Genomic DNA, 21,376 nt, shown 5'->3' with positions numbered 1-21,376 from the left:
CTAATTATAAATAGAATTGATGTAACAAAACTTTGATATTATAATTCATGAAGTAGGTTGATATAACTTGGGTAAAGTAACACAACTAAGCGTTGTTGGCTGTCGTATTTGTACTTTTGTCGTCGAAGGACGTTCACCAGTTCACGTTCCATTCGGTTTAGTACGCGACTAGATGTTTAAATGAAAGCTAGCTGTCAGCGAATAGCCTTTTTAAAAGATACTTTTTCTCTCTCTCTCTCTCTCTTTCTCCCTCTTTCTAATCGTATTAACTGAAATATCGTAACTCTTTGAGTATTAAAATGACGGAGGAAAATCAAGGTAAGTTTAATCGATTCTATTTTTTATCTCTCTTTTTTCTTTTTATTATTCGTTTTAACAAGACTGACGCATCAAAAAATTATTGTTAACTTTCCGATCGTATCTTTTTTAATATTCCTCCTCTTATCCTCATTATTTATGCAAATGAATTCTGACATTTTTAAATTATTCTTATCGATTATAAAAATAACTTGAAAGTTACGCATGTATAATATAATATAAAATGTAATATAAAATTTACTTATACTTGTACGATTTTTTGTTTCAAACATTTACTTATAATAAATCATAAAAATTGTCTTCGACAACAATTTTATTATTATTCATAACTTTATTGCGTTCAAAGCTCATTAATTCCGTTATAATGCTGATCAATTAACATCACTGAATAAAGTAGTATCATGGTACGAAGGTGAAGATTTAAAAAATGACAAATTTATAGAAAGAACGATAAGTTGCATTAATAATGACATGTCCTATTGAATTATATCCTGCTTCGTCAAATAATCATATTACATTTCCTTGTTTAATAGTTAGATAAGATAAGATGTCATATGGAGGTTTCTTTAGAAACGAAAAAGCTTAATACAATTAATACTCGCTAACATTTCTGATTGATTTATCTGTAGGATTAGTGTACAATACATACGTATTTATCTGCGTAAATGTAAATTGAAATCATTAGAAATTGTAAGATCATTATCAGTTAGATTTTCCATTCATTCTTTATAAAAATTTATAAAAAACACCAAACATATATATACAGAGAAAGAAATTTACTCGCGTGTATACGCACATAAATGATTTAACCTTAAACGTGGACACCTGTGTTTTTTAACTAATTTTAGACAGTAGCGCCACGTATAGTATTTTGAGAACATTAACCTTTTTTACTTGACTTTAACCCAGCATATTTAGAATTTCATATTTTCTAAACATGCTACCAGGTAGCTCTTGAATTCTACAAATTAATCATATTACAAATTATTATTATTATCGTTGAGAGAGAATTATATTTTTAAAATGGGATTATGTATTATTATTTATTGAATTTGATTTATCGAGTGAGATTTAATTTATGATTTTATATAATTAATTATAGAATCAGACGTTTCTGCGCTATGCATCGATGTGTCGAAAACCACGCCAGTTAGCGGTGAATTAAAAAAAACTGTAAGTTAAAATTTTCGTTATATATTTGGACTGTGATTTTTAATATTTACGATATATAAACTTGCAACATCTATTTTATTTTTTTTTTTTTTTTTGTTTTTTTTGTTTGTTTTATATATTTTTGTGAATTACGTCCTAATACAATATTTATATTCTCAATCTTTTTATTTTATATAAGATCAAAACAGAAGTTTCTTGAATGATTAAATATTTAATTTATTATTTAAATTATTACTTATATTAAAATATTAATTTATTATCGTCTTTGCTTGCTCACTGACTTGAAAATTCTTTATACCTTTCCTATGAAAATCATGCATTATTGATTATTGTAACATCTTATAAAATATATGCTTCGTATTTTTTATTTTTTCTTTACAATTGGAACTTTAATTTTTGCTATTATATAGCTGCATGAAAAATAATTTTATAATTCTTTTACGTCATTTACTATTTGTTATAATCTAGAGATGTCATATTTATAAGGATATATATGTGTTATATAAATGGCCTAAATAAATATGAGCAGTAATAAGTTAACTTCCTTGTTTACATGCTTTATTATGATATAATAATTATTTTTTCTGATTTTTTAACTTCATTAGATTCCATAATTAATCATTTGACCTTTGCACTGATAATTTAGATTTATTCTAATTTAGATTTTTTCTTTAGATGTTCCCTTTAAAATCAAACGTTTTATATAACCATATAAAGCGTTACTGTAATATTGCATATATATATATATATATATATATATATATCATCATTGCTTCTATTTATCTCCTTTGAAACTTGATATTTCAGTATTAAAGAGTACAGAAATTGCAATATTAGGATTAAAACAGTATTGTTATATATGTATTGCTCTCTCATGAAAGCTTTCATTCATTTTATAGAAATCTGAAAATATTTCATCATTTGCATTCAGAACGCACGCCTATTTAATATATTTATAAAAATAATAAGAATAAAATTTATATGATCTTTGTAAATAGTATCATCTGTTCTAATCTTAAAGTATCATTATAGTCGATTAGTAACGTGTATCTGGATATAAGTGATACTATTGATAATATTATTGAAAAGTCTTCTTTCTTGTATAACGTAATAATTAATGCTAAAAATAATTATTGCAAAATTGAAACACATAAATAATTAAATGTGCTTAACGAAATGCATCCTTCATTCATGTTTTCATATTAAAACACGAATACAATTAAATCCAAATAATTTTAATTATTTACATTGTAGACATTCATTTTATTGAAAATTGTTTGTAAGGATTTGTTTAAATTCATTGGTGAAAGATATATTGTATATGCAGCTTAGTATATTTCTTGTTTTTATAATTTTATTTATAACTGATGTAATTTGGTAAAATGATTAAATATTAATAGATTGGAAAGGTAGGTATAAAAGAAAGGATTTAATTAATATCATTTGAATTATAATGATGATAATGCATGATTGGCTATCTGACTAGTTTCCAGGTATTTCTACAATGTGTGGTATTTTTGAGTTTTGTTCCATCATACCATCCCTGGCTTATCTATTTTCTCTCAGTGATTGGTCTTCAAGGGTGCAACATATTGCTCTACATATTGCTTGTGATACTTATTTATTCCAGCGGTATGGTTATTGGTTTCTCATATCATCATAGTTTTATAATCAGAAGGATCGGTGAAGGTTTTAATCAAAAATATTTATCCTCTAAAGTAAATTGCATAATCTCTGTCAGAGATGGGCTATCGCAATTATTTTTACTATTTATCAATCAACTAATTATTACTTTCATTTCTAAATAAATATCGATCAATGTCATATTTATCAGCTATACATTTTTCTATTTTTGTTTGTTGTTGCTATACAAAAAGTCAATTAATCGTAAAAACATTCTAGCAATTTTCTTCGATTTCATTTATATTATTATTTTATAATCATCATAATGATATTGAAATTGTTTAATGCAAAAGATCAATTTATAAATATACTCGATACATACCATATTTACGTACAATACATTTTATTTGCAATTGTTCCGTTTATATGTGTATATATGTATGTCCTACATAAAATTATAAAAGTAATTCATAATAAGCTTCAAACTAATTAGTAATTATATATATATATATATATATATATATAAACACACACATTTTTAATTATTAATTTATAACATAAATCCAGTTGTGTCCATTTTTGAACATTGCCATGCATTCCTCATAAGTTCTTATTGATTTTGGTTTTTTTTTTTTTTTTTGAGGTTCATATCTTAAAATTATAATTTTGTAACGAAATGTCGCTAATAATATCGCTAACAAAAAGCAATCTTTTTAATTCACCAGTCCTTTCGTATTATTTTTAAAAAGAATATACAGAGCGGGAAATTGAAATGGGAATACCTGAATATGTTTGTTATTATTTATGAATTCATGTAAAAAATTATTAGTATCTTTAAAAATGTATTTTCATATATTCATAAGTATCAAAAATATTTAAGTATTCTCAATGCAAAATCCCTTAGTAAAATATTTAATCAAATATTTTTACAATTATACTACAGTTTTTATTTATTTGTTTTTTTATATATATATATATTTTTTTTTATATGATTTTTACGAGAAATGTTGTTATTTGAATTTATATTAAAATAAAAATATATGAAATAAACGGAATCTATACAAAGAAAAGAAAAAACTATGATTTTAGATTATGTCCTTAACATGGAAAATAAACAGTTAATGTATTTGGTAATGAATAAATCATAATAAATCTTAATTATTGTTTTTAGAAAGAAGAAAATGAAATTGATCCTGAATCAGGTAAATGGACCCCTTTATTGGTCTTGGCAGGAGCTACAAGTTGTTTGGGTTCCGCGTTACCAGCTGGATACAGCTTAGGTGTATTAAACAATCCTGCAGAGGTCAATATTACATAATTATTATTTATTCTGATAAACTACTTATAATGTGTTTAAATTATAATTCGAACATTATAGAAATAATAAGGAAATAATAATTATTTTTGTATTTTAGATAATTCAGAACTTTTGCAATCAAAGTATTATCGAAAGATATGACATACAATTGACTCATAATGAGATGATGATATTATGGGCTACCATAGTATCAATATTTTTAATTGGTGGAGTAACTGGATCTTTGATAGCAAGTTGGTTAGCGGATAGATTCGGAAGAAAGGGAGCATTGATGACTGGAAATGTATTTGGAATCTTAGGTGCTATTCTCTTTCTCCTTGTACCAACATTAAATTCTGTTGAATTGTTACTTATAGGCAGACTAATTGTTGGTAAGGATAATTTTTTCATGATATCTAAAAGTACTTAATAATAGTCTATAAAATATATATATATATATATATATATATATATATTTTTTTTTTACATTAGGTCTGTCAGGAGGATTAGCTACTAGTTTATTACCTATGTATATGACAGAAATAGCACCTCTTAAATTAAGAGGTGCTGTTGGAGTACTATGTCAATTAGGCATCACATCTGGTGTGTTTCTTGGACAAATTGTAGGACTTGATACAATGTTAGGTACTGAAGAAAGTTGGCATATCATGTTAGCAGGATTTTCACTTTTATGTGCAATTGCGCTGCTTCTTACCTTTGCACTGCCAGAAAGTCCAAAATATTTATACATAATTAAGGAACAACAGAGTAAAGCTCTTAAAGGTCAGTAATTTAATTAATACCAATAATGAGATAAGAAAAAACAATTATAAATTAATAATATAAAATTATATTTCAGAGTTAAGTCGTCTACGTAATATGGATATTATGTTATTACAAAACGAAGTTGCTGGTTTACAACACGAATTCGTGGCCAAATCCTCGGCAGATAATTGGACGATAGGTCGTATATTAAAAGAGCGCAGTGTTAGATTACCTTTACTCCTAGTATGTTCTCTTCAATTTGGCCAACAATTAACTGGTATAAGTGCAGTATTTTACTATTCGAGTTCGATATTTAAAGATGCAGGATTAGGAACTACTGGATCACAATATGCTACTCTTGGAACTGGCTTCGCTAATATTGCTATGGCTGTGATATCTGTTCCTGTTATGTCATTATTTCATAGACGAATTGTGTTATTATGTAGTTGTTATTTGTGTATCGGATGTCTCATCGTTTTATGTACTTCTATAGCTTTAATCGTAAGTTTATCTTATAAAACTATTTATACTTCCTTTGTGAAAAAAAGAAAAAATGGATTTCTATTACTTGCTTGATTGTTACAGCATACAGTTTCATTTATGCCATGGGTATGCATAATGGCAGTAATGTTTTATGTCATCTTTTATGGTATTGGTCTTGGTCCAATTCCTTTTTTTATTGGATCAGAATTGTTTGATGTTGGACCCAGACCTGTTGCAATGTCTCTTGGAAGCGTTTGTAATTGGGGTGGTAATTTTATTGTTGGAATGTTATTTCCAACGATGCAAGAATTACTCGGCCCTTACACCTTTCTTATTTTTACAGGATGTATTTTACTTCTAGCACAATTTGTTGGGTACATTGATAAAAAAATTTTTGTTTTTTACAATATTACCATTTTAACATAAGTAAATATTTAACTCGTACTTACATATAATATTAATTAAATTTATTCGATTGCTTTTAGATTCTATTTGCCAGAAACACGAGGTAGAAGTACTATGGAAGTTGCAGCATCCATTACGCAAGGATTGAAATCAAGGCCAAATGCAAAGCCCGCTTAGATAGTAAATTTCTAAAATATTTGAACGTGATGATTAATGAAAAAAGACGATCTATGTTATAAATGGTTTACTCCATAATCAATAACGTTACGGATAAAGTAAAGTGTTATAAAAAGCAATCATGAAGGCAGTGGAATCATGATTTATTTGCGTGTTATATCATTTGTTTTATTGTGTAATTTTTGACGGAAAAAATTAACTTATTTTAATTGTATATATTTACATGAACATGTACACAATCTACATTCCCATTGTATCCAGTACAATGGATTATTTATATAAATTTAATACGTTTTACGTTCTCATACCGTCGTACAATTGATCTAATTTCTTATAGAATACTAAACATAAAACTGTGTGTGGTGCTATTCTCATCCACGTTGGGAAAGTTCCTTTATATAAGCCATATAAACCTTCTGTTCGTATTATTTTAACCAAAGCGTCGTAGAGCCCATTATAGAGCTCACCTTTTCCACTTTTTGTTGCTCCTGTAAAATTCAAAAATGATCAACCATAATTGTAATGGAATGAAAGTGCATACATGTACGTGCTTACTTTGATTGTACAATCTTGTTGCCAATACGTCAAAAGGTTGCATAGTGACAGCCACACATGATCCACCGATTAACGAAGAAACGAAAGTTAAAGTTATAGGATAATCTGTAAGTATCTGAAAACGCAAAAAAAAAATTATTGTAATTGACATGACTTCGTCATACGATTGCCCACCTAATACACTTACATTCCAAGAACGTAACAAATCTGAGACCAAACTGAACGTAGTTAATTGCGTAGACGATCCAATAAATAATCTTGGTATATTAGCATACCAGCCACGATATAGCGCAGTTATGCCACCTTGCTTCCAAAGTTTTATAAATGCTGACAACGTTCCTGTATGACCGTGTTGATAACCAACGGCAATAGATTGCGCGGATTGAGCTTGAATTTGTGTCTTGACCTGACATCAAGATTTCAATTGATTAGAATAAATTCTTTGGTAATTTATTATTATGAACGTGTGATGATTCGTGATGAAATAAAAGATAGAATATCATTTCAATTGGATACAATTGTGATCTCAAAATAATTATTTTTTATTACTGATCATCAACTAACTTTAACGTGATAAGCGTAGAAATATAGGAGCTGAATTTTGCACATATTTCCAATATATTACCAAGTAAAATGGGCTACCGAGAACGCCCCCTAAGCAACCAGACAATCCTGTGATGAGCACAGTTTTCAGGATATCCGTATTTCCTTTACTATCCAGTATGAAACCATACTTTGTTGCGGTGTTATAAACACCTAATCGTATACCATTGAGAACGACCTGAAAATATAACGCTGGTGCAATACCAGATTGTAAAGCTAAAATTCCTTCGTGTTTAGCTATGAGATAGGCAGCATGAAACGTATTTTTATATATCTTTTTGTAAGCTCCCCTCGCTTCGAGTTCTCCTTGGAGCTGCAATCGTATCTTAATAACATCCGCTGGATTAGTAAATAATCCAGCGCCCGCAGCCGAAATTGCTCCTATTACAAATTCCGCTCCGAGTCTAGAAAGAAAAAACAAAAAAAAAAAAACAAAAAAAAAAAGATAGATAATAACTATGTAAAGAAAACATAAAAACTTACAGTTACAGTAAGAAGACCAAAAATTAATTTATAAACGATCGAGAACCCGCGTTTTAACGTGACCAATGAACGAATAGCCGGTCTCCCACGTTAATCTATTCTGATTGGTCGTAATATAAGCTCGATATTGATCGAAATACAACACGGAATCGAATCGAAAATAAAACCATAGTTTGTTATTGCATAACCGGTGTACGTTTTCGATCGATTAGCAAAACCACGAGTGTATTACTCTCGTAGTTTCTAGGCTTGCCAAACGCGAAGAAGTATATTTTTGTAAATCGCTCACGGTTTCTCCGTTTCAATACTTGGTACAGTGAGGTTTTCGGCGGTAGCCATGTTGAAGAATAAAAAGTTAAGTTCACTTGGAAGATGTGTATATAATGTGTAAGCCAAACGCACGCGTTCAGAAAGGAAACTAAACCGAAGAGAGACTAAAAGAAAAAATATTTAGATGACGAACTAAATCTATGATTGCAACACTCACTAAATTCTATCGCGCAGCGCTTTATATTTACGTCATTCTCATATTAGATATTGATTATTATTTACTTAGATAATCGTTAAGAACAAATTTATCTTTATATCTATGTACATTTGATTTATGTTGATTTATTACGGGAAATATTCTATGCTAATTATATTATTACTTTGTATAATTCTTTACAATATGATATTAATTATAAAGTTCGAAATGAAATAATTAAGTTGAATTGAACAATCAAATGATATAGAAATTTTGAAAATCTTACAATTTCATAGTCACAGATATATGTCTATCTACATATACATAAAGTGTGTATATTCAACTATAAATTTCAAAATATTTTATCTTTTTCAAATCTGAAAATTTGTTTGATCATTTAGCTGCTGATAAACATGTAATAGTTCGTTTGTTTACCTATAAATTATTAGCCATTTAAATAAACAATCTCTTTATTTTATTTTATTAAAATATTTGATATACAATATTTTAATAAAATAAAACTTTCACATAATATTTACATAAATAAAAAATATATATGCTTTCAATATATTATGCTAGAATTTTCGTAGTTAAAAGGTTACTTATATCTACCATTAATATTTTATTTACTTGTAACATCGATTATTTCAATCATTATTTGTACTTCTTCGATGTATCGAAAAAAAGTTCAAAGAGTATAACATTCCGATGATATAAAGGATAAATACATAAAAAAAAATAATACTAAATGAAAAGAATTTACATGTCCTTTTCGAAAATATGTATTTTCTATGGGAATTATTTAAAAAAAAATATACACGTCTCTCGATACGATCAACGCTCGAATATAAATCTCGCAGACATTATTTTATTCTCGATCGTCTTTATTTTTATTTTATTTTTCTTTTTTATTCATTTCGAAATAATTTAAAATTTAAATAGTGAAGATTGATCGATCAATTGATCGATCATTCATCATCTAAGGTAAATGACGTGATATTATTACATTCGTATATTAAATCATATTCGGAAAGTAACAATTCTAATTTTTATTTGTCTTCTACAATTATTTTATGATATGCTATATATATACATACATACATATATATACATATGTATATATATATGTGTATATATATATATGTATATGTATATATATATATATATATATTGATTACAATTTTATTACTTAAGACGAATAATGTGTGATAGATTACACATAATAGGATTAAAACGATACAAAAGCTCGTTTAAAACTAACATCTATGTGACGCAACTTAAAAAAAAAAAGAAAGAAAAAAAAAAGAAATAAAAACAATAGACCGATTGTCAAGTTTTAATATCCATAAAAATCACATGTATATAATTACATGTAGAACTCGTGTATATTGTACTTTACACCCTTCGAAACTGTTTTATTTTTTTACTTTTTAATTATTTCTTTTTTTTTTCTTTTGTGAAATGCACTGCTTCCGACAAAAAAATAATATAGCTTGAAAGGGTGAGTAAATATATACTTTGGCGAGGCATATAACGCAAATATACGATTTACAGTGACACGTTGAAAAAATATTCGTATAAAGCGGGAGATGAAACATATTTTTTTTTTTTTTTTTTTTTTTTTGATAATATAAATTAGAGGGCTCTTGCATTTAGTGTAAATGACGAAAAAAAATGTCTACAGATCGTTTATGTATTTTCTTTGGCCTATAAGTTTTCTTATATAAATCTAAGAAAACTGTTACGCCTGTGTGAGATTAAAAGCGCTGCGTTGTTTTATATATATATACTTACATATTCATATATTTATGTATTTATCTATTTATGTATGTACGTATATATGTATGTATGTATGTATGTATGTACGTACGTATCCGTAAAATAAGGTTTCGGTACTTTAAATTTTGCAATATCCGTAAAATATATAGCTCGCGCTATGTATATGTTCATTCTTTGAGTTTCATAATAACAACTTGAAATTTGTTGCTTTTCAGTTCGCGTAAGACATTGTCTCTTTACGCTTAAACATTTTTATGAGTACATATTTATGAATGTACAATAAGATCGTGTAAAAATGCCCTAATATTTCTTACAATTCATGCATATATATATATATACATATGTGTGTGTATGTGTTTGTATGGAAATATAACAAGAGGGGTGGGGGATAAGCAACTTAACGTTCAGACATTAAACATCTTTCTTAATTTCAAAGATGATAGATAAAAGTTGATACAAAAGGAGAACGACGCTATGGTATTGAAATAAAAATTATCTTTCGAAAAGTTCTCCTTTCCTAACTATATTAAATTCTTGCAATAATTAAAGAATTTTCGGTATCTTCCCAAAGAAGAAAGATGTTTGAGATAAAAACGTAGGATATATCATCCCTTTCTATATTATTATATGCAACAAATTTTTCTAAAGCGCTTCACGATCAATCATGTATATATACATTTTTTTTTTATACATATAACAGATCTGCCCAATCATAAATTTTTGGAAGCACCATATACCTCGCTTGCATTCGAACTTTTTACATCGCACCAATATTATTATTTTTTTTTTTTTGCTTTTTTTCATTCACTTCAAATATCTTTCTAAGTACTTTCGCATTATCACTTGACTTACTATTATTATCATTTAAAGGAATGCTAATATATAAGGCATATTTTTATCAACTTTCTCTGACACATTTGCATAAAATGTAAAAGAGGAGGTTTAGATGAACGTTCTTTCAAATATTGTCAACATCTTGGCGTAAATAAATTTAGATGCTATTTTAATTCGACAAATCATGTAATACCACCAGTAGCCAGTAATTTATTCGGATAATTTACCGTTCATGTCTTAGCAAGACACGATTTAGGATTCTTGAATGATTATAGTCGTTATTGCTGTGCTGATTATTATCAAAGAATATTTATTACCAAAAAATATTCATTAAGATGATATTATGTTAATAATACGATGAATATCGAAAGAACGTTTAACCATATATAATATATAATATATTCATAAAAAACATAGTGCTAAAATCCTATGTAGGAATTTATTAGGAACTCCTCAGTAGTAAATATCATTAAATAGGATTAAACTCACGAAAAATGCCTAGAATGAAGGCAAAGTGTCGCGAGTCTTGATAATATTATTGACTGAGCAGACCTTCTTTTATAGATTTCGTATAGTTTGTGTATATGTTTCTATGAGTCGAGAATTTGAATGTTGTGTTCCGTGTACGTACGTTTATAGATGTGCGCACGTGTGTGATAGATACATTATGAAGATACATCATCGATTACCGTTAGGTACATTCGCCGAAATTCTTTGATGTACATCGTCCGAAGAAGAAGGAAAAAAATTAGTCAGTTGGGACGATAGTCATCATCAATGATGGGCAGCCAGCTGCCGTATACAATGTGTCGCCTAAACGCCTCCCTCCCTCCCTCTCTCTTTCTCTCCCTTTCCCTCTCTCTCCCTCACTCTCTCTCTCTCTCTCTCTCCCTCTCTCCCTCTCTTTTCTTTTCTCTCCCTTTCTTTCTCTGTGTCTCTGTCTGTCATTACCGAAAGTAGAGCAGTTAGGATCTTGCTGCATTATAAAATGGTCGTTATCACGTGCGTAGAACTTTCCCTTTCCTTCTGAATCGATCTTCCAAATATCCTGGGATCTGAAAATAGTTTTACATCGGGGATTATAGGGCGTCATGTCGGTGGGGTGGACAAAATAAGACATGGACCATCTATGGCTCCAACATATGAACGTAAGAAAAAAATCACGTTATCACTTTATTATTATCAACACTATTGTCGTAAATCTAATCTTGGTTTTTATCTAAATTAGCTGTAATAGCTAGCGAGTGAATTGTAGATAATAAGATCATTCAATGATCGTTTATAACATTTTCTAATAATAAATGGAAAAAATGTTTCCCTCGGCATCATTGACATCGTCGTAAGTAAAAAGTATGGAGCGACATGCATCGTGCATATTTGAAGAAAAATGAAAAAGAATCTGTATTTGTATTACATCGGCGATACAATATCATCTCGCATTGGAAGAGGCTCCATTTCGTTATGTCAAAAGCTTTTCTTAGCCATTCATATTCGAAGCAAAGCGCTCTATCTGCCATTTATCTAATGTAGAAACGTTATTATCGTGACATCGATTTAGATAGACATTCTAAGAAACTTTCTACGTTCTTGCTACACTCTCTTCCTAAAAAAGAGTGAGTGTTATGATAATATAATAGCTGGCGATAGATAACGAAATTATAAAAGAGAAAGTATGAAACTGCACCGAATAATACGACGTACGTTTGTAATGATACATATCATGGGGGGGGGCAATATTTGGGTGGGTAAAGTCTGTTGGAGCTTGGTGAGGGGGTAATGGTGGTGGTGGGGGGTTCAATAGGGTCATTACATATTACTTATTTGATAAAATAATCATTATCTTTGGATATATTTTACATTAGTGTACAGTACAATCGTAAAGTATGTACGATCACAATAAAATGCTTAAGCCCTAAAAAGTACGCCATTTTAATTGAATAAAATGCATGCGACGAAAGAGAGTTTAGTTCTTAAAAAAGCCATTCGAATATCAGAGGGTATCAGGCTTAGATCGAAAAAACAAAAAAAGAGAGATAAAGGGGGTTCGGGGGGAACGTGGACGATCTCCAGCGTAGGGTTTCCGATCGGAAACTGATAAACCGTTCTGTATCGTTACCGCTAAACAACAGGCAGGCAGGCACTCTGGGAATATTAAAACATAAGCCATATAAAGGGAGATATATATATATATATAAATATAAAGGTATTTTTATTGGTGCAGTATCCAAAAAGAAAAAATGAAAAAATATTAAGGAAAAAAAAAAAAAAAAACAAATAGCGAACAGATATCGTAACTTAGATATGTTCGTCAATGACAAAAATCAAAGCACCTGGCGTTTTCACTTTCAACTCTCTCATCTTTTCACTCTCTTTCTCTCTCTCTCTCTCTCTCTCTCTCTCTCTCTCTCTCTCTCTCTCTTTATTTGTCTGTCTCCCTCTCCCTCTCTTTTTCTGTTTGTCTGTCTGTCTGCCCACCCCCTCTCTCTCTCTCTCTCTCTCTCTCTCTCTCTCTCTTATAAACACACAAACAACATATTCGTTACAATTTTATTATGATCGGATCTACCTTTGGTTTTGGTCGATGAGTATCCACCGCATCGATTGGTAGTCGTATGTGTTCCACTTTACAACCATATGCAACGGGTGTCAATTTAATGATGGTATGCAATGGTACCTGGAGGTACGGTAGTTCCTCTGTAATCAATGGAAGAACTTCATTATTCCCTCAATCTTCGGAAAAAAGTTCAGGCTTTCTCATATAAAAATTTGCGAAACATTTGCTTATGTACAACAATTCCTCTGTAATCAATGGAAAAATTCCATTATCAGTTCAACTTTTGGAAAGAAATTCTTTCCCTTTCGTATCAACATTTGCAAAACATTTGCTTATGTATGATAATTTTTTTGATCGATGATTTTTTGGATGAATGAAATAATATCTCTGTAATCGATGAAAGAACTCCATTATTAGTTCAACTTAAGAAAAAAAAGAAAAGAAAAAAGACAGACTCGTATAAAAATTTACAAAACATTTGATTACGTGCATAAACAAATACGTATAATTATTTATCTATCAGCGTAAGGTCATGATGTATATCGAAAGTCACTTCTTACGAATACAGTAAAATAACATTAACCAGATTATCCATTGATATAATTTTTTTTTTGCTACATTCGAATGTACTCGTCAAGGATCAAAAGTCAAAGAATAAAATATTATTAAAAGAATATAAATTTTTCCACTAAAAATATATTACGCAATCTAATTGCGTGTTTGTGAATTAAGGAAATATAAAAAGAAATGAAATATTTTGCTCGCTTTCGGATTATCGCAAGAAATGCGAAATAATTGTAACGCTAGAAACATAGAATGCGAATGAGGGAAAGGATTGAGTAAAGAAAAATGAATAAAGCGCAAAAATATATAATAGAAAATCGTACCTGAACTCTTATCCAAGAAATAAGCGAGCAGACAACGTAATACCGCTTGATGACTGACGACCAAAACATTGCCTTGCCTTTCCAATTCCATTATCACGGGTTCCAACCGTGCTACCAAATCCTCATAGCTCTCACCTCGTGGATAACGATAGGGGAATTTATTTTGGTCCCTTGCAGCAAAATCCGTAGGATACTTCTCGGCGATCTCTGCATAGGTCATCTCTTCGCAAATTCCCTGATTAGATGGAGAGAGAGAACGGGAAAAGAAAAAAAAAAGAAAAAGGAATGATAAACGAATGGCACAAATTTAAACGACCATTTTCGCATAATCGCTAAGAAAAAGAGTTAGAGAATAATACGGAATCGTCAGTGCGATACCAAATGATTATACGTCCTGAACATACGGCATCGATCTCATTGAGGGCCTTCCATCTTTCCTGAGGTGCTTCCACGTCCCCTGCCGTCTGTATGGTCCTTTTTAACCAGCTTGTCCATACTCTTAGACCCTGTAGACACAAAGTTTCGATCGTATATGAGATGACGAATCATCTCTGGGATTAAAAGTTAGAAAAGGAAATGTCACGGATACGAGTCGATGTTGATTTTCGATACTCCCCACCCTCCCTACCCTTTGTAATCTGCTGCTCGATTATTTCTCTGACTTCAGTACCTAGTAAATTTTCCTTCATTTGAGACTTTTTCATAGAAAAAATACTTTAAAATACCAGTTCTTAAATAATTTCCACCCATTAGCATAATGATTTTTTTGATCCGATAAAAAGGAAAAAAAAAATAATAAAAGAGAAATGAAAAGAATGCTTTAAACATGGGTGTGGCATAACTCGATCGAAGCGTCGCTCAGAGTGACTAACACATAATGAATTGAATGTTGAAATAACATAAACCTGAATATCCTGACTGGTAATGAAGGTAGCTAATGCCCTGGCGTACTCCCAACCTCTTTCACTAAGATCCGAGTCACCTCCTATTCTACCTTCCAGATTCATCATACTCTCGCCATGCCTGGTTAGATATATCGTACGAGGTACAATGTGAATGTTCATCAAATAGTAGACGATCCTGCTCTGTATGTGTCCCTCGTGTTTGTGCACTATAACTTTTTCGCCGGTGTTATAGATTTTCATAAAGGACAGATCAGTCTCATAATCCTCGTCCAGTGGCTCATATTTTTCCCTATAATGTTCGATCCGCAACATAAAATCGGCCAATACTTCTTCCTTATTCATATTCGCATAATCTGGACTGCTGACTTTGACCTAACGAAGAGATACGTATAAAAGATAGAAAACATTTGTAATTGATTAGAAATTATTATTTTGATATTAGAAGAAGTTATCTTTTAAGTCTTTTTATGACTGTAATACTATATCTTTTATTATAAGTACTTATTTTTCTTCGTATTTAAATGAAAAATGATCTGTTGATTATGACTAACATATATTAATACGTATCATATTTATCCTACGTATTATACGTATCATATTTATCGTACGTATTATACGTATTATACGTATCATAAAAGTTTTACCTCCATAATATTTTGCTCGACTATCTCAGGATCGTTACAAACAGATTCGACGAAGAAGAGCTTGTAATCCATCTTTCCTACAACAATATCGTGTATCATTTTACGTCGATCCACAGTAGAATTGGTAGCATCGAAAACGGCAACTTCTCCGTCGCCACTCTCGAGCCAACGACAAACGTCGTTCAACGCATCCACGGCACATTGTGTTCTTATCGCCATAGCTTTTATGTTATCCGCACGGAAAAATTCGTGGCATTGATAGGCAGTCGTCGCATGCCTTCTATACTCGCCGAGATTGAAGACCTTCGTGTTTATTCCGATCCAATTGAGATACCTGCAGAGCTTCTTCGAAATATAGGTCTTGCCTCGAGCTGGCAAACCCACCATCGCGATTACATGAGGCTTGTTTACGAAATTTGCTCGTTCCCCTATAAAAGATTAAACAAACAAGAAACGGATGGAATTTTTCGATTTCGAAATTTATTACACTTTTACGATCATCTCCGATATTTCTTGGGTCATTTTGGAAAAAGAAAAAAAGAAAAAAAATTTCAAAAAATTCATACAAAATAAAATCTCTACTTATCTTTTTACAACATGACCATATTCATAAATCAAAAAAACTAGTGATAATAATAACGATGATATAAATTTTCCAAGGCTAGCCCGGTCAAGTGAGACATCAATGTTATCGTGTTCGATATATATGAACACACTGCATCAGAGGTACGCTAGCATAATTTATCATAGGAAATGTATATATATTACGAAAATACAATGAAATGTATAGTCTAATGACTGGAGACTTATTATTTTTTTTTTTTTTGTTTTATGATTAAACCAAATGATCTCACAACATCTCGACAGATTGTATTTACCCTAATAATGTCTCAAGAAATCCATTGAAATAATTTATTTTTATTAGTTATCGTGATAGTTGTCACAACCTACAATGCAAATGTTTGCAAAACTATCTTCGTAAAATTTACGAGTAATATATAGCACTAATATAAATTTAAATATACGAAGAAACATACAACAAAGATTCCTAGAAAAACGAACAATTATTTATATCTCGTTTTCGTATGATATGATAAAAGCTGTTTAAACTGGTATAAATAATTTTTAAGAAATATTTACCCAAATGTATTTTATCGTAGAAAAAAAATCGTCTATCAAATCATCGGCTAATCAAATATAACGGAATTTATATCATTGTGATCCCAAGTGTCTTGATCAGTAAGCTTTAAACTTGATAATTGTAATTTAAAGTATATCACAATGACATAGGTATATAAAATAATACCAATAATTAGCAAATATCATACACTTATCCGAGTATTATATATGTTGATAAAACAATATTGATCGAATTAACACCATATCATTGACGTAATACTAGATATACTTGAAAGATACTTGAGATTAAGATCGAGAAAGAAAGGAATTTATGTAAAATTTCATGTAAAATTTCATGATACTAATAAATGCCATTTTATTAAAATCTTCCATTTTTTTTCTCTTTTCTTTTTTTTTTATATACGAATAATATAATATTTATAATTTGTAACGTTAAAAAAAAAATATTTTCATCGCCAATGTCTATCGAAGCGTCTTAACGACGATATTCAACAATATCCGCCAACATTCGTCAATCTTTACCAATTTTCAGCTTTTGCTTATGACTTTTTTAACAGAAAAGTATGAACAAGACTTACAAGAAACTGAACAGGATTCACGAAAGGGGAAGGAACAATCATCAAACGTTTACTAATCGTTCAAAGGTAATAACAATAGAAAAATAATATTTATGTATGTACTTTTACTGCTAACGTTTGGACGATCAATCAAAACAATCGGAAATAAAAGAAATAAGATTTAATTTACGAGCGACAATTTGCGGGAATATTGTCTCGTTGAACTTGATGGGAGCATGGCGCGAAATCGTGTCTATTTTAAACGCTACTTCCTACCTTCTCGTCTCGCAACTTAATAAACGAGATTAGAGGTGAATTCGATCGGATTTTCGTAGGTCGTGCCAACGATTCTTCTTTTATCCCCTCTCGCCAATCGTCTTAGTTTATCGTGCCTTCTTCCTTTGCTATCCTTTATTTTTCTCTCTCTCTCTCTCTCTCTCTCTCTCTCTCTTCCTCTCTCTCTCTCTCTCCTCTTCCTCTCTCTCTCTCTTTCTCTCCTTCAAACTTTTATTATTCTTCATGACACAACCTATGTAAATACGTACGTACGATTTACGTTACGTCGTCGTACTTCCTTACGTCCTTGCGTATTTGCGTCTTAAAATCTCGTCGTTTCTTTCGACGAATATCTTATAAAAGGTGCGCGCTCGCATAACATATATCGATTTTACTTGGTGACCGAAGAAAATGGGATGTATAAAACAAAACAAAAAATAAAAAGGAAGAGGAAGAAAGACAGAAAGACAACAAACAGCGGATATGTATCGTACGTGTACTTTTTGCAGGTTATGTTCCGCACGAAAGAGCCGAGATCGAACTGTCAAAGCAAAAACGGGAAGGAAAGAATCCGATGGGGAATAAAAGCAAAGAAAAATGGGTAAAAGTGTAAGAAAAAGGGGCAGTTTAAGAATACGCTTGTATTATCAGATTTGTGATTTAAAAAAAAAAAAGAAAAAAATCGTCCCTTTTCCTTCTTTCTCATAAATTTTCTATCGTATACTTCTTGTAAAGTACCTAAATTACCTTCGTTAAGATAGATATCATTTAATTAACGGAAAGAAAGAAAGACGTAAGAAATAATGAGAAAAAAAGCAGGATACCTCGAATCGGAAAAGGTTTCGTCTGTTTCGAAGTCGGTGGCGTGTAGTGCATCTCATTTTTCGGATCGTTCATCCTAGATTTCCAAAGTTTCCTATGTCACAAAACGTAAACGCTTTTCGAACAAAGAGACTATACTACTCCCGATTCATCCGTCCGGCTACGCGGTACAGAACGATGTGGAATAGAAACAGAAAACACGGGTAGATAGACAGGGAGAGAGAAAGAGAGAGGGAAAAAGAGGGAGAGTGTGTGTGTGTCTGTGTGTGTGTGTGTATAAAAGAGGAGAGAAGTGAAAAAGTTCAGGGTTGTAGAACTGTCACACCAACTCTCGGCTAAAGTATCATCAGACTGTCATATTCGTACTATGTTTTTTAATTCGACGTAACGTCCATTATCAGATGTCTTTTTGGTTCATCGAAGCATCGTTTAGTCACGCGATCATCTTATTTTGTTATCAAGCGATTGGTGAACCCGACTGAAAATTAAAGCTTAACCGTACTCGTTATGAAAGATCGAATGCGAAGGCATATGTCTTCGTCGTATACGTATTTGGACATTTTATCGAATCGAATCGAATGTAAAATCGAAAGAGAGAAAAAGAAAATATTAATATGAAACGTACTCTGTTAGAAACGAAAAATATAAGCCATGGATTTTATAATATTTCGATTATTAATTATTCGATTATGTCGATTAGTATATAAGATGACTCGAAACGATTAATAAGCGATACATTCAAACGATTTTTGACTAATAACGATAATGCTCTTCTCGAGCAGAATTATGTTCTAAAGTTTAATTAATTAATTTTCATAATTATTTCAATAGGATTTTTAAAGTGTTTTAATTTAATAATAATTTTTTTTGAAACTCAATAATTTGTCTGTTGGGAAAATTCAAAGTTCATTAGTAACTGCTGACATATTATGTATTTTTACTTTGCGTTTAACATTTTTATTTACAATTAATAATCCCATAAATAGTTTTATAAATAAATATATATATATATATATATATATATGTATTGTACATTATTATCATTACAGCGTGAATGTTTTATAAATTAAGTTAGTTTTAAATAAATATTAATATTATATAAATAAATAAATATAAATATGTATTATATTCTACATAAATATTTTTATTTGTTATGCTTTTCGAGAAATGAATTAATAACTGTTACTAATGCTTCTGCATTAGTAAGATGAATATGATGTGTACCTGGTATAAAGTAATATTGACAATCGTTACTACTTTTTTTCAAAATATCTACAATATCGTAATAATACTTCAAATCTTCTACATACATTTCTTTATCAGATTGTATAATTAAATATGGACATTTGATATATCCGGCCATTTCTTTTAATTGTTCGTGCGACCAACAAGTATAAAATGGACTAATTCTTAATCTTGGATCTCTATTTATATAGACTGTTCCATCAGACATTTCTGTAACACCTCTAGTCATTAATATTTCACATGCATTTACAGTTAAAGATTTACAAGTAGATTGAATCCATTTTTTTATAAGTTCTTCTTTCTTATAAACAGGTGGTTTATTTTCCATTTCCTCTGTCATAAGAAATTGATTAATGTTTCTTGGTAAAGTGTGTTTATAATTTTGAATAGTTGTAGAAAAAGGTTTCAAATGATCAAAGCTTATTACGAAATCTGTTTCATCTGAATAGAGTGCAGCATAACAAAAACATATTTGACTACTTAAAGAATGTGTCAATAATTTTACTTTTTTCCAGCCAAAATGTTTTTTTAATCTAGAAATTAAAAGTATATAATTGATCTCTAAGTATATTTGTCCTTGCGGTAACCAAGAAGATAAACCATGACCAGGTAAATCAATTGCAAGGATCGGTTCATGTTTCTTAATCAATGGTATTAAATTATCAAACGTAGCAGCATTATCTTGCCATCCATGGAGTGCCAAAATAGGTTGCTTACTTTTATCATTACCCCATAGTTTGCCTTCAAATAAAATAATCTATCACTATACTATTTATATTTAATCTATTAAAAACTTACCTGCAATTTTTCCCCAGGGTACTATGATTTCTACGTTACTAACATCTTTATCTATAGGTTCCACTTTACTATATATACTCCTTTGCGATATAGGATAGAGGTTATTTGTATTGTACTTGAAAGATTTATGTATAACGACTATTGTTTTCCAGTTACCAAAAAATCGGCGATCCATGTCTCCGTATAAAGAATTATATTAATTTATGCCAAAAACTAATTGTAATAAATAATAAAAATAAAAACACTCTTTCTCTTTCCTCCTCTTTTTTTAAAAATTAAAAGACCAACGCAATAAAATGTTCTCTATCTTATTCACTCATGAAAAAGTAGAAGTTATATCTACAAATATTATCACTTCATACATATGAATTAATGCTAATATAACTTATATATTAAAATAAATATCCTTATAAATCAGACTTTTTTATATCTTATTAATATTTAAACAAATTTATCATTTATTTAAAATCATAAATTTTTATTATAATTATTTTGAACAAAATTTTAGATATTTAATTAATTGATTTTACAATTTTTTTTTTTTTTTTTTTTTTTTTTTTTTTTTTTTTTTTTTTTTTTTTTTTTAT

At 29.9% G+C, this 21,376-nt stretch overlaps 4 protein-coding genes and 1 long non-coding RNA gene across 11 annotated transcripts; 2 read left to right on the top strand and 3 right to left on the bottom strand.

The window, feature by feature from the left end:
* Positions 1-47: 47 nt before the first annotated feature.
* On the top strand, positions 48-6,546 carry LOC124428316 (solute carrier family 2, facilitated glucose transporter member 1-like). Of its 2 annotated transcripts, none has more exons than XM_046972253.1 (8): positions 48-318; positions 1,421-1,491; positions 4,286-4,417; positions 4,530-4,803; positions 4,904-5,194; positions 5,271-5,677; positions 5,762-6,033; positions 6,145-6,546. In XM_046972253.1, exons 1-8 carry the CDS (start codon positions 300-302, stop codon positions 6,239-6,241), a joined length of 1,563 nt encoding a protein of 520 aa, XP_046828209.1. In that variant the 5' UTR covers positions 48-299; the 3' UTR covers positions 6,242-6,546. The 2 variants fall into 2 exon arrangements, with proteins under 2 accessions (XP_046828209.1, XP_046828216.1); XM_046972260.1 differs by lacking the exon at positions 48-318 and adding an exon at positions 772-1,265.
* LOC124428388 lies at positions 2,026-3,123 on the top strand. The gene is made up of 2 exons (XR_006943150.1): positions 2,026-2,900; positions 2,978-3,123. It is a non-coding gene; the product is annotated as an uncharacterized LOC124428388 (long non-coding RNA).
* LOC124428358 (solute carrier family 25 member 35-like) lies at positions 6,442-8,974 on the bottom strand. 2 transcript variants are annotated; one of them, XM_046972311.1, is made up of 5 exons: positions 8,172-8,974; positions 7,422-7,803; positions 6,984-7,202; positions 6,797-6,911; positions 6,442-6,729 (listed from the first exon to the last, which is right to left on the bottom strand). In XM_046972311.1, the coding sequence occupies exons 1-5, from the start codon at positions 8,219-8,221 to the stop codon at positions 6,536-6,538; spliced, it is 960 nt and encodes a 319-aa protein (XP_046828267.1). In that variant the 5' UTR covers positions 8,222-8,974; the 3' UTR covers positions 6,442-6,535. The 2 variants fall into 2 exon arrangements, with proteins under 2 accessions (XP_046828267.1, XP_046828260.1); XM_046972304.1 differs by having other exon boundaries at positions 6,797-7,202.
* Positions 8,975-9,114: 140 nt separating this feature from the next.
* Positions 9,115-19,681, bottom strand: LOC124428340 (6-phosphofructo-2-kinase/fructose-2,6-bisphosphatase). 4 transcript variants are annotated; one of them, XM_046972280.1, is made up of 7 exons: positions 18,749-19,679; positions 15,952-16,379; positions 15,308-15,679; positions 14,807-14,908; positions 14,403-14,637; positions 13,528-13,655; positions 9,115-12,016 (listed from the first exon to the last, which is right to left on the bottom strand). In XM_046972280.1, exons 1-7 carry the CDS (start codon positions 18,819-18,821, stop codon positions 11,960-11,962), a joined length of 1,395 nt encoding a protein of 464 aa, XP_046828236.1. In that variant the 5' UTR covers positions 18,822-19,679; the 3' UTR covers positions 9,115-11,959. The 4 variants fall into 4 exon arrangements, 3 of the variants coding, with proteins under 3 accessions (XP_046828236.1, XP_046828252.1, XP_046828248.1); XM_046972296.1 differs by lacking the exon at positions 18,749-19,679 and adding an exon at positions 17,925-18,065; XM_046972292.1 differs by lacking the exon at positions 9,115-12,016 and adding an exon at positions 12,779-13,103.
* A 118-nt stretch (positions 19,682-19,799) lies between these two features.
* On the bottom strand, positions 19,800-21,235 carry LOC124428374 (probable serine hydrolase). 2 transcript variants are annotated; one of them, XM_046972329.1, is made up of 3 exons: positions 20,790-21,235; positions 20,057-20,732; positions 19,800-19,970 (listed from the first exon to the last, which is right to left on the bottom strand). In XM_046972329.1, the coding sequence occupies exons 1-3, from the start codon at positions 20,962-20,964 to the stop codon at positions 19,946-19,948; spliced, it is 876 nt and encodes a 291-aa protein (XP_046828285.1). In that variant the 5' UTR covers positions 20,965-21,235; the 3' UTR covers positions 19,800-19,945. The 2 variants fall into 2 exon arrangements, with proteins under 2 accessions (XP_046828285.1, XP_046828277.1); XM_046972321.1 differs by having other exon boundaries at positions 19,800-20,732.
* Positions 21,236-21,376: the final 141 nt, after the last annotated feature.

Source organism: Vespa crabro, chromosome 1 (genome assembly GCF_910589235.1).
Source record: "Vespa crabro chromosome 1, iyVesCrab1.2, whole genome shotgun sequence".
NCBI classification, from domain to species: domain Eukaryota; kingdom Metazoa; phylum Arthropoda; class Insecta; order Hymenoptera; family Vespidae; genus Vespa; species Vespa crabro.
The sequence above is the reverse complement of the archived record's forward strand: the minus strand, read 5'-3'. Positions and strand labels throughout refer to the sequence as shown.

What these genes read in the sequence shown, in the direction of transcription:
- LOC124428316 (XM_046972253.1), top strand. An exon ending in TATTAAACAATCCTGCAGAG is followed by an intron (nt 4,418 to 4,529) that starts GTCAATATTACA and finishes TTTGTATTTTAG; the next exon opens with ATAATTCAGAACTTTTGCAA. An exon ending in ACAGAGTAAAGCTCTTAAAG is followed by an intron (nt 5,195 to 5,270) that starts GTCAGTAATTTA and finishes ATTATATTTCAG; the next exon opens with AGTTAAGTCGTCTACGTAAT.
- LOC124428358 (XM_046972304.1), bottom strand. Translation starts at nt 8,221, where the DNA reads ATGGCTACCGCCGAAAACCTCACTGTACCAAGTATTGAAACGGAGAAA. An exon ending in TCGGTAGCCCATTTTACTTG is followed by an intron (nt 7,203 to 7,421) that starts GTAATATATTGG and finishes TCTTGATGTCAG; the next exon opens with GTCAAGACACAAATTCAAGC. An exon ending in AACAAGATTGTACAATCAAA is followed by an intron (nt 6,730 to 6,796) that starts GTAAGCACGTAC and finishes TGAATTTTACAG; the next exon opens with GAGCAACAAAAAGTGGAAAA.
- LOC124428374 (XM_046972321.1), bottom strand. Translation starts at nt 20,964, where the DNA reads ATGGATCGCCGATTTTTTGGTAACTGGAAAACAATAGTCGTTATACAT. An exon ending in ACCCTGGGGAAAAATTGCAG is followed by an intron (nt 20,733 to 20,789) that starts GTAAGTTTTTAA and finishes TTTTATTTGAAG; the next exon opens with GCAAACTATGGGGTAATGAT.
- LOC124428340 (XM_046972280.1), bottom strand. Translation starts at nt 18,821, where the DNA reads ATGAACGATCCGAAAAATGAGATGCACTACACGCCACCGACTTCGAAA. An exon ending in GAAACCTTTTCCGATTCGAG is followed by an intron (nt 16,380 to 18,748) that starts GTATCCTGCTTT and finishes AATCTTTTATAG; the next exon opens with GGGAACGAGCAAATTTCGTA. An exon ending in TTTCTTGGATAAGAGTTCAG is followed by an intron (nt 13,656 to 14,402) that starts GTACGATTTTCT and finishes CATTGATTACAG; the next exon opens with AGGAACTACCGTACCTCCAG.